General features: G+C 38.4%; 1 protein-coding gene across 2 annotated transcripts in view; it reads right to left on the bottom strand.

Annotated features, from left to right (window-relative positions):
- Window positions 1-12,677, bottom strand: part of nexmifb (neurite extension and migration factor b) — a 76,698-nt gene that overhangs the window by 40,764 nt on the left and 23,257 nt on the right. The window contains exon 2 of one of the 2 annotated variants that reach the window (XM_028459457.1): window positions 3,508-3,601. The exons of the other annotated variant lie outside the window; for it this stretch is intronic. Coding sequence (XP_028315258.1) covers window positions 3,508-3,524 — 17 coding nt within the window. The 5' untranslated portion in view covers window positions 3,525-3,601. The remainder of the gene's footprint in view (window positions 1-3,507; window positions 3,602-12,677) is intronic. 2 annotated transcript variants of the gene reach the window in all.

Here is a 12,677-nt window from a genome sequence, read left to right as displayed (position 1 = left end):
ATGGATAGGAAAGACAGCTTTACATGCCTGCACAAACTATCGTGTTCTGGTTTGGCTGTTTCTCCAGGATTTTGAAGCCTTTTTTAAATCAATATGGCAGAGAGGAAAAATCTTTGCATTTGCACCAACATTGATCATGAAATGCCATGTATTTTCATGGGTTTATAAAAAAAAAACACTTTTTTCGAAACATTGAGAATTAGAGAAAAAATCTGAGACTCAACAAAGCTACTGCAATCGTGAGCACAAAGCTTTGGCTTCTACTTCACAGCCCCCTGTCTCTGAAATGTTGATACACTTCCAATAAATGTGAGTAGTTCTAATTTTGAGAAACCCTTTTGTATCCAGTGTTTTATACCAAATCTAACAACATATGAATCTGAAAGAGAACAACTGATGAATACTGTATATTGATGCATTTCTTTATCATTTATTTTTTCATTTACAATCCAACAACAGCTGTTCAATCAATATCTTTTCAAGATGATAATCATTCACACAAGCACTTGTAATAACATAAAAGGTAACTGGTCCATTTCTATCCCTGTAAGAAACTGTAATCATTCAACGTTCTGATGTAAATTATGAAACTGCAGCTGTATGCTTAAAGTGTGACCCATGACGACCAAGCACGCCAACAGCTTGAAGTAGTCAAGTGCAGGAGGAGCCTGTCTTCATTATCTCATGACACATCCAGCTTTGAAACTAAAGGGGAAATTGAGACGTTAACTTTTGTTACCTATTCCTTTCAAGTGGCAGCTTTCATCGGCACTTTACCTCCTAAACCTGCTGCTGTCTCCACATGATACGAGTACAGGGGAAACATTAAAGGAAGCAAAACCATTGATAAATGGGCAGAGACACATGATGCCAGCACAGGCATCCACAAACGGGCAGAGGATGATCCCGACCAAGAACCATGTATGAAAGAGCTGAGCAGGTCTGTAATTTAAAGTGTACCTCGAAGACCTAGAGCAGTAAAGTCTTTTACTATTTAAAAACTTGCTCTTTAATAGTCTTCCATCATTCATGGTGAGATCCTACCCCAGTGGAACCACCATCCACATGGGGTGACAAAAGGCTTTGGTGCTTTGTGGTTTGTGCGGGCAAAGGCAGGGACCTAGGTGGCCTAATCCTCAGTCATTGAAACTGGCGTTTGGGACATGGAACATCATCTTTCAGGCAGGAAAGGACACGGAGATGGTGGAGGAGGCTGAGTATTACCGAGCATCACCTCCACACACAGCATTGGGTCTGGAACCAAAGTCCTTGAGATGGGCTCTGTTTACTCCTGCGGATGTTGCTTCCCTGCGTCGGGAAACGGAGGCTCACCATTGTTTGTGCCTGATTGCCAAATTCAGTTTGGTGGTTCTATCAAGGGGGTGTGCTGGTCATGTCCCACATAGAGGAGACTCTGAGGACGGCCTTGGACACGCTGGAGGGATTATATCTATCGGCTGGCCTAGGATTGCCTTGGGATCCCCCGGAGGAGCTGGCTGACCTGGACTCGAATAAGTAGCAGAGAACGGAATGGAGTCCCCACATGGACTGTCAGAGTTAGCATGCGACACAGGATCAAACTATTCACATCACATATATATACAATATATGTAGTATGATATACGTGCTGCTGCTTCCTACTGGGATGGAGGACTATCCTAAAACTGCACCAGTAAATCATTAAGATAATTGTTGATAATTTATATCAAAATTTTCACAATATTTGGATAGATCTAAAACTTAATAGTGCCTGGGTTGAAAAGCAAGATGAAGGAATTAAATTGAGTTTGTTTTACTTGATGACCTTGAAAATCTTGTTTTAAAAGCTTTTTTTTTTTAATCTAAATGCACTAAAATAATCACTAAAAGGTCGCTCTAATCTGACTCAAAAGTTTTTAAAAACATTGTTTTACACTGAGATGTGAGCTTAATTTCTGAACTTATATGTTCAGCGAACAACTCACAGGTCATATTTAATTCACAGTGCTTCAGTATAGTTTTTCTTCTGAAGTGAAAACATTAAATGTAAAAGCGTTAGGACGTTCAGATATGAACGCTCACAACTGAGTGTATGATCCAAATCATTTTTATGGTTATTGTTGAGCACTTTTTAGAAATGTAACCTATTGATTAGCTTATTTTGTGCTTTTAAATAATGACAAATATTTGTATTTTACTTTTTTGAATGGAAAAGAACAAATTTCAGATTTTGGGAAATTAGATTTTCCACTAAACACAGGTTGAATTAATGGCCCATAGTAAATTCACTACCTTCACACACACATAAGGACACACACAAGCTCTCCTGCAGCTTGGAATTCCTCATTAGGAGCTCCTGTGTGCATCATAACTAGCTCTACATGGTCTGTTACTGCTGACAATCCCATCACGATGCAGATATTGTTGGTCTTATATTCATAATTATTTTTATTACATATGTACGATTTAATACCACTTATGAAGACTTTAAGAGCTGATAACACAACCTGGACCAAGCAATGAAATGTGTGTAATAGAAACATAATTTGCTTTACAAGCGAATGTTCTGAACACATAGAAAAAAAGCAGTTATGTCAGTTAGCAATGCCTCTTTGACCTTGTTAGATGCTGTTTCTTTCTTACAATTAGAGCTCTGTATTGGGCTTTTGTCCCGGTCTGAGCGACTGTGGCCTTGCTACTTCTATCTAGCTTCTTCTGTGTGAATGACAGCTGATAAAAGCCCTGAGCTTTTGCTGGCGTCAACGCTGCTATGTAATTCCACTGCAGGGGAGTGTGCTTTTAGCCATGAAGCCCACTGTCACAAGAGCACTAAAGACACGAGCAAAAACGCTTGCCAAATTGCCCTTGAGCTCCAGAGATATTTCATCTGACATTTTATTGACAGAGGTAATTGTCACTATTCTAAAAATGTGTTATTGTATTGCATCAGTAGCAGAATGTGTACCACCGTTAACAATGAGATAAGGCTGCTTGCTGCATCAATATATAGCCATCCTAATTGTGAGGGTGCATATTAAAATTTCACAAAAAAAAAAAACACAGGGTGACAATAAAGCCTATCAAGTCAATAATGCACAAAGGCAGCTCAACGCGAAATTATTTCTAACAACCCAGAAACCTCAAGAAGAATACCCACCTCGGCCTATTTATGCTCGCAAAATTGTGTGCGCGAGAGGGAGAGAGAGGGAGAGAGAGAGAGAGAGAGAGAGAAAGAGAGAGAGAGTGAAAGGAGAGAGAGACCTTGAGTGCATTGGGAGGGGATGGTGCTGCAGCATTCAGGGAGGGAAGGCAAAGCTAACTGTGAGTCAGACGTTCGGCCCTTAACTCCCTCCACCTCAACTCTCCCCTTCTCCTCCCTCTCTCAGCACTTAAGCTCCACTTATGCAGGGCACATTTCAGATGACAGGAGGGAGGAGGGAGCAAAGGGGGAGGAAGGAAAAGATGGGGGAGCTGGGGAAGCTTGGGGGGGAGGGAAACAAAAGGTTGCATGATGATTGCGAAACAGACCTGCTGAAGAGGGACATTCCATCTTAGGTGAGGATGCTTCAACTATAAACTCCTCCTCCTCTTCCTCCTGCTGCTGCTAGAACAAGCTACGATGCTGCAATACATCAAAGATGAGCAGCTTTAAGAAGGAATCCTGTTTTTCACAAGTTTGGCCCAAAATGTTTCAGTTGTTTGTATTAGAAGGTATGTGCTGAAAAATATGACTTATACGGACCAATAATGTTTTTATTGCCATTTAGAGATGAGTGTCATTTACAGTTAAAGAGCCAATGAGCTGCCATCTTGAATGGCCCTCAAAGCATCAAGAGTTGATGACGTCAACTGCTTCTATGAAGCCCTATGTTTGCTGTTGGAGGGGAACATTCAGCCAGCTTTTCAAGTCAAAGCACTTTAAGTTGCAGTAAACATATAGGGAAAGGTAAAAATCCTGATGTATGCTTCCCGTCTCTGTTCGGTGCATTTTGATGCGTCTTGTTTTGAAGATGCTGTAAGGCTTCAAACTGAGCTGCTGGGCTCAGGCAAGGTAAAGCAACCACTTAAACCAGATGTTATCCCAACTGTCTTTGCTCACACAACCAGACCATTCAACCTTCCAGCGTACTGTGTGCCAAGAGGAGACAACGACAACAGGTTTGCAGAATGAGTAATTATTTTGTATACAGAAAGTATTCTACAGACATTTTGATCATATTAAACATTACTCTCCAGCTTGTATATGTTATAACTAAATACTACTAATTTAAGTCACAACATATTCATCTTGAAAACATTTACTTTGAGGAAACTTGCATTCACAAAGCAATAATAATTTATGTTAATACACTTTATACCCATCCATCCATCCATTTTTGGACCTGCTTGTTCCTGTTTTTCAGGGTCACGAGGGTCTGGTGGTGCCTATCTCCAGCTCTCAATGGGCGTTAGGTGATGGTACACCCTGGACAAGGCACCAGTTCATCGCAGGGCAACCCATAGACACACAACACTCACTCACATTCACTCCTATGGGTAATTTTGAGACTCCAATCAACCGAACAGTCATGTTTTTGGATATACAATTAACATGTAAATACAATAGATCATGTTCATACAATGTAATTATGCGTGTAGAACTTTAGTCAGTATCAATGATCATTGCTCGCAAAGGCATAGCCATTTGTCTGAAAAGTAACCTGTATTAACATGCATAGAATTGTTTTCTTCCTTTCCTGTTTGACTTTCTGTTCTGTCCTATTACCTCGGTTCAAACTGGTACGGGAGAATTTGTGACATTTCTGCTCCACTGTGCTTGTCTTGCTGATGAAAACAACCAGGCACACAATGGGCTTTGTAGCAAAAGTAGAGCAGTTCACCCTAATGACATCATCAACCCAGGTCATTCAAACGACGGCCCCCTGGCTCTTAACTGTTAATAAGGTTCATTTTTAAAAAGCAATAAAAGGATTATGTGCCTGTCCATGGCTTTTTTTTTTCAGCACAAATTTTCTATTAGGAACAGTTGGAAATTTTTGGGCCACATTCATAAAAACAATGGACACAGTCACCCCTGTAATGGAAGCATTTTCTAATGACCATCAAAGAGTGTTTACTAGCACTGGGTGTGTGACATAATGGTTCTATTTACACTCTCTCTACCTGCGCTCAATGATGGTGAAAGACGTCCAGGATTTCATACTCCTGAAAGTGTTAAAGCGATACACATCTGTAGATATTTATCAAGGTAATGTTAACAGGCTTTTGCTCAGTTTGAGGGTTAATCTCTAACTTGATTACATTAAATATCCCCAATGCAGGAAGCCTACTTGATTATCAAAGTTCATCAAACATCCCCTTTTAAATATCTTGTTCTTATTTTATCATCACAGCAATTTTTGACATGTCACATTTCTGAGACATATAATGCCAAGAAGACTGAGACACAACAAAGGCGGTAGTGAATCTAGAAAAGACAGAGCTTGTATCTGCCCAGCACAATAAAAACCCATTCAACGTTCAACCCGCAGCAGGATAACATAATTTTAGCTTAAAAACTGCTCAGAAGAATCTTGTCTGCTTTGTCCTGTGCCAATTTTCTAGTTTTGGATTTGGTAATGCAAAAATAAGACCTGTTTAGTAAATTGAAAATCCTGTTTATTTCTTTTTACTGATTGAACAATTATTTCAGCCTTTTATTTTTTTATGCCTTTGCCAATGTCCCTGTTTATGAGAATTGCTGCCTACTGTATATTATTCCTGAAAACATCACTGATGACATCACATCTCAACTCATGATCATGGAATGGAGGAAACAATGTTAGAATGTACATCATTATTATGTTAACCACAGTCTTTCTTCCAAAAATAACGAGTTGGTTTTCAAGCTAAGGACGATGGCACGATGTGAACATACTGATCACCTCAAAAAAGATGAATAGCGTTAGCCGCCGCTGCTATTGATTTGGTAACATGATACATAGCTAGGGGCTGTGCTCTGCTTCGCTGCGTATGTTTGTTGACCTCTGCCCACTCAGCTGTGAAGACAATATCTCCTGCACACAGCTACATGCTCAAATGCACAGCTCATTAATGTGCCACTTAGGCTGTCAGAAACGAGCTAGATTCTCAGCTAGGTGCTAATCATAAAGAAAGGACACAAAAAAAGTTGTAAATTGGCAGCGATGGATTTAACTATACCAGAATTAGGCCTAAGGGTTTGGACATGTTGCCTTGCAATGGACAGGTGTCCAGCCCTACCTAATGCCCAATGAAAGGTGGAGATAGGCACCAGGAGACCCCTACGACCCTGAAAAAAAGGAGCAATCGGGTCAAAAACTGGATGGATGAATGGTTTTGACGTGTTGCCTTCGGTTGTTGGTTTGACTAGGTTTAGCCATTATAGCCTATGTCCCCACTCTCATGCTCAAAAACTGCTGATCAGCTTCTCCTGAGGGTCCCAGATAAGAAAGCTCAGAGGGGGCCATGTTTTTGCACTTGTGGGTCCAAAGCTGTGGAACTTACTGCCGCTTCACCAGAGAGGAATCATCTCTTCCCGTTTTTTAATTCCTTTATCAATGAAAAACATTAAATGCCATTATTTTTGGCATACAGATTTTTAAGTGCATTGGGTTTTATGTATATTTTATTTATCACTGTTGTGAAATTATTCTCTGCCTTTTACCTATTTTCCCCAAGGGGTAGCAGCGGGCTTCCAATTATATAGGGAGTTTGATTCAAACCGTTGACCCTCCAATTACAAGCCCGCTTCCTTAAGCACATGGCCACCACTCCCTTGTAGTAATGCAACGAAATTTTGTCCACTGAAAAATTTCACCTGAAAATGGCCCAAAAACACATTTTCGGTCTTCGGCCAAAACACTTTTCTCACCAAAACAGGATGTTGTGATTACGCAAGCTTGTCTGAAAACGACCCAACTTTTCCACAGACTCACGGAGCGGCTGTATTTCGATACATCTGAGCATTAAAGCGTTTTCTGAGCAGAGTTTGACACGGAGCACGTAAGTGTGATTTATGTTTCTGTTTTCATGCCGACACTGTAGTTAAGTGTAGCCCTCCGTTAACACGGACCACACAATAGCCTGACGCGTGGCTGCGCATCACCAGCATGAATCTGGTTTCTGAGTCTGTCAGCGCACGTTTCACAGAGATCCTCTGCACTTTATGACTGCACTTGGCATAAAGATCATTGCTTGGATAGGATTGAACCAGCACACACACAAAAAAAGTACCACGCTGCAATGAAAGCAGAGAACATGCTTGGTGAAAGGAGTCACTGAAGCTCAAGAACTTCAATGCGTTTTGTGTTTTTATGAGAGAACATATTTAATTTGACTCTGTTTCAGCAGTTCAGTCAGTTATAGGTCAGAGTGGTGTCAAGTCAAACGTTTTATTTTATTTTATATTGCACATTGTTGGAATGTCAGTGCTAAATACATATTTTCATAAAATTTTTAATTGGTTTATTCTGAAGCATTAATATTAAATTATACAATTGTAATGTTTTAAATTTTACTGAGGTTAGTACACATTTATATTCATAAATGCAATGGTCGTAATAATTTGTATATTAAAAAAAAAGGCTATTGATCAAGAGTCTGTAGGTCTAAAAGAAAAAGTTATTAGTATAATGATATAAATCAAAAGGTAACATGGCAAAAAAAAAAAAAACATTTGTAAAGTCATCCTTACTAGTGAAATATCCTTTAACACTTCTACTAGATACAGTATGTAATGACATACAGTACATGACTCAACAAAAACCCCTGTTACTTCTCCTATAGCAAATTATTCATTCCTCTTCTTCTCTACTTATAGATACTGTCCAGGACTAGAAAGCAGGGCACACATTAAGCAGGTCACATATACTCACAACACAGAGACACTTCAGTGCACCAATCCTAACATGAATAATAAATATAATAAAAAAAAAAATAAATAAAAATGATGGCTTCTTAAAACTTTCAGAGATTATGTAATCCCTTGTTTTACTCCAGCAATAATAAAATGCACATTTCACTGTCGTTTTCTACAGCTACCAGACGGCCATAACATTTTATTAGATTTAAGAGCCTGTAAATTGAGAATATTTATAAGTGTGGACATGGATGTGCGTTAGTGTTGTGACTGACTGAAGAAGGGCAAAAAAGGGCCATTGCCTAGCAACATATGACGATGTCTGGATCAAAGCAAGAACCAAAAATAGATGAACTTGCAGAAAATTTCTCAACTATTTTTCAAAAATCAGATATCTACAAAGGGGCCAAATATAGCATTTCATCTTTACTAATTGTTTGTACACAATATGGAACCTCTGCAATTTAGTTTCATGCCTCTTAATAACACAGCATTAGGAACCCATTGTGTTACCCACTGCTACCAACTAATCATAGAGAAGTATGCATGGTTGTTTTATTAAATATGATGAAGGCATGGAAATCTATCCTGAAAAATAATAGCTCAAACTGTATTTATTCATATTTGACGTGGAATAGTTCCAACGCAAGGTGTGATTGTATTTACAATGAAAAACTGAACACTATGAATTCACATTGATGATTCACAGACAATAAAGTGAAAGGTAGCATCAACATCCAACTCATCTGGCACTGAATGCACTAAATATATGTTAGAGCTGGATCCTTTTTTTGCTGTGATCAGTGCTTTAAAAGGACATAACTGTAATGTCTCATTGTTAGTGGGAAAGGACGGCAAAGTTCACTGTAAGCTCTGTTTCCTGACACTGCTGATGGCTGAGAATTACAGATGACCAAAAATGGGACTGTAGTCTGTTTCTGTCTGCTCCTTTAAGCCACAGACAGAGCTGAGGGGGAAGGTGGCTGAAGGAGTGATGGACGACCATTACAGTGTCTCCCTCCTGGCTGTAGACTAAAGTTAGCCTCAGACAAGTCAGCCTAGGATTCCTCTGATTAGCATTCATGCAGAGATTTACCGTTTACGACATCAGATGAGTACAGCTTATCTGTGGGGTTGATATTGCCTCGCTATACACCATTAATCACATCAGCAAAGTCCCTCACTGTCCTGACTGCAATGCTGTTTTGTTCATTTTGGACATTAGAGGTCACCGTTGGAAATATTCAGTTCAATGACTAAACAGATAAAGTCACAGATGAATAATCATTAGTATTCTACTACGCATTTAGCAATGAAGCAAGCTTTTGATAATATGCCTAAAATACCAGCTAATGCTTTAAATTCCTTACAGCAGGGGTCACCAACACAGTGCCCAACTGAAACATTTTATCAAGTGTTGCAGATTTGGTGTATGGGTTGTGGTATGTTATGTATAAAAAACGCAAGGTGGATTTTGGAAAAATGACATAATTGTTACATTTTACAAATGTTGTATGTTACACGATTAGTCAAAAGTTGTATGTTAGTAGCTAGTACAATCGGAAGATGATCATTTTCAATTAAATATAGGCTGTTGCTATTGGTCCGTATCCGGACCTCAGACAATCCTGACTATAGTTCCGGCACTTCCTGTGCGCATGCGTCCACAATGTCGGTAGTAAGCCGAATGCCGGTAATTCTGTCACTGTCGGACCCGTGTCCTTCTAGCTAGTTTCGTCAGTTTTATTTTAGTCCTAACCCTAACCCTAACCCTAACACTAACTCTATCCCTAACCATAACCATAACCCGAACCCTAATCCAGGAAATATGTTAAAATGAAAAAAAAAGTCAGAAGTGGGATCCGAACCCACATCAGCAGAAGGAAACGTAGACCTCTCGGCTATTTTAACACATAAATTTGGAGAAATAAATTGTTACATGTTTAAACTGAACATTTTCAACTTTTTTAAGTTACTGCCAGCCTTCCTTATTATCTTACGCGCTTTTCAAACTGGTAGCCCTTCAGACTATTCAGTACCTGTGAAGTAGCTCAGTTTCAGAAAGGTTGGTGACCCCTGCCTTACAGTAAAGTCCCTTTATATGTAGATTTAAGCACAAAATGAAGTATTCCATTCACAAGTTATGATTTATATGCCTCATATTATATTGCACCTACAGTACATAATATTGTTAAATATATCAGGAGTCAGGAAGTCATTGAACCAAATCTGTAACTTGCTAAATTGTATAGCCTCTGCAAATGATTGGTTTTCTTTTACCTCCTTCATCTTTGTACCGATGCTTCCTAACATCCAGCATATTGCAAAAAGAAAAAAAAAAGTCCTTGAGCAGAAACAGACAAGGTTAAGTGTTTTAAACACACTTATTACAGGAGCAGAACAAAGTGGAAGGACACATACCAGGCAAAACTTTGCTATCTTTCCTTCTCTGCTACTTCTGTCCCAAGCGAGCGTGTTTTTCCAACTGCAGGTACGGTAGTCAATATCTAAAAGGTCTCAATTGGTGCCAGAAAATGTAGACATGCTAATATTGTTGAAAAAGAACATGTTCATAATCCATATCATGAATCTGGGCTGTGGAAGCATAAACAGATATTCCTATCTGTTTATGCACAGATAGGAATATTTGAAGAATGTCATGATGACATCATTTGGTTATAATTCTAAACTAGCATTAATTGTCAGGTTCTGTTTTTGCATTCTATTTGCAGAAATAGACTTTTGGCACTTTGAAAAGGAAAAAATAAAAAAGTTAAGTTATTGTGTATTTCATATTGTATATTCACTTCAGTAGAAAAGGTCATACGTACGTATGTGTAAGCATGCCCATGGTTAGTCAATAAAAGTATGGTTATGGTTATTATTCAAACTGAATTATCTCTCTTTTTGTTTTGGTCTTTTTTCCATCCAGTATTGCTATCGTGAGCCCAGTACCGTGAATCGTCTCGTCCTGTGAACTTTATATATCGTTCCAGCCAAAAACATCTGTCCATCATAAACCAAACAAAAAATCACAGGCATGCACATTAGTCTACTTCTATGGAAACACCAATGAATGCAAAATACGTTATTATGGACTATTGTTAGACTACACTAGCAAGCGTGCATGCACTGAGAATAAGCGCGTAAACTCACACCAACACCTTTTAGTTTAAACTTCATTAACCAGCTCAACACAGCTCAAACCAACTTAAGTTGTACAAAAAGAAAGACGCCTGAAAAAATGATACATAATCTGAAAAATCATCCTTTCCTAAAGCGTAAAACAGACCGTCAGTTGTTTGTCACAATTCACTTTTCAAAGGGATGTTTTTATGAGAAAAATCATTTTTAAAAATTCCATTTCCTGTGAGAATACTCGGCAGACTTTCAGCTCCTCCCGGAGCACAAGAAACAAAAACCCACTATTTGACATTTCATGGAAATAATTGCAAATTGCAAAGAGTTTTTGTGATTTAATGACACACCTTTGGCTTATTTTGACAAACTAGAAGCCAACAGGGTCAGTGAAGATTTCATTTGATGAAGACACATCTTTAAAAAGCAAAACGAATGCTGTTGAGTTTCTCTTTCATTAAGAACTGAAGTTCGGTTCATTATGAACTCTATCGCTTTCATTTTTAAAGAAAATAACAAGAAGAGAAAAAAAACTAAAAGCTAGCATCAATAATTTTAAGCCAATATTTCCAATCCGTTAAAGATGAAATAGCTTAATAAATCCATAAGTGAACAGGCAGGTAGAAGTGGTGAGGGGGCATGAAGGAAAACCCCTTGTAAGCAAAGAGCAGACTTATCCATAGAGCTGCTAGAAAAAATATTGATCATGATTGTTTTAGTGAGAATTGAAATCACGATTATTCAAACAATTTTTTTATTTATTTTTTGGACAAAAAAACATAAAACATAAATTCTTTAAACATAAATTAAATCCTTCAAACACTAAAATCAAGTATATTCACTTTTGCACAAAACAAAACACTTCTTGCACATGATGTGTTTTTGCTCTAGGTCTTCATCATCAAACCCAAAGTGTTCCCATATCAGAGAATTTGACTTGCCACTTGTTTACCAAGTGTTTTTGCTGCATTTCTTCTGCCATGTTTTAAGACCACTAGCAACAACTTTCCTCGTGTTAGCCTGCAGGCTAGCTTTGGCTTTGAGAGGGGCGGGTGGAGGGGAGGAGCTTGCATGTGCGTGGATTAAACAACTCAAAGTTAGTATTAATAACATGTGTGTGCCAAGCTTTATTATTTGTAGATGTCCAAAATCGTGGGTTATATATATATATATATTTATTTATTCATTTATTTATTTATTTATTTATTTATTTTTTATAATAATCTTTTTTTCTCGATTATGTTATTTTTGTAATCGTTGGGTGCAATAATCAAAATTATAATCACATTTTGATTAATTGAGCAGCCCTACTTTTTGGTTTGTCAACTCCTTCCTTTCCTCTGAATGAAGTTTCTGCTAATACGTGCAGTGTCTAAAGCCAAGACAAAAGCAGCTCATTGATAACGGCTCAATAGGGGAGCACACAGTTCTCCTGAGGGCTTTGTGGAATTTCGAGTCAATATGCAACCATAATGGTTCGCACATGGTGCTTTTGAAATTGGGGTGGCTGCGATTTAAAATGCAAACTTCCAAGAGTAAAACCAGCAATAAGACACAGGTTTTGTGCAGTTTGTCATCGTGATACCTCACATCAATATCTTTATTTTCTTCTTTAAATTTAAAGATGAAGGCCTAAGAGTAGGATTATGTATTACCCCATTCTTAGTTTTCCTCCATACAA

The sequence above is a fragment of the Gouania willdenowi genome, chromosome 10, assembly GCF_900634775.1.
Source record: "Gouania willdenowi chromosome 10, fGouWil2.1, whole genome shotgun sequence".
Lineage (NCBI taxonomy): Eukaryota > Metazoa > Chordata > Actinopteri > Blenniiformes > Gobiesocidae > Gouania > Gouania willdenowi.
This window is presented reverse-complemented; position numbering and strand designations above follow the sequence as displayed.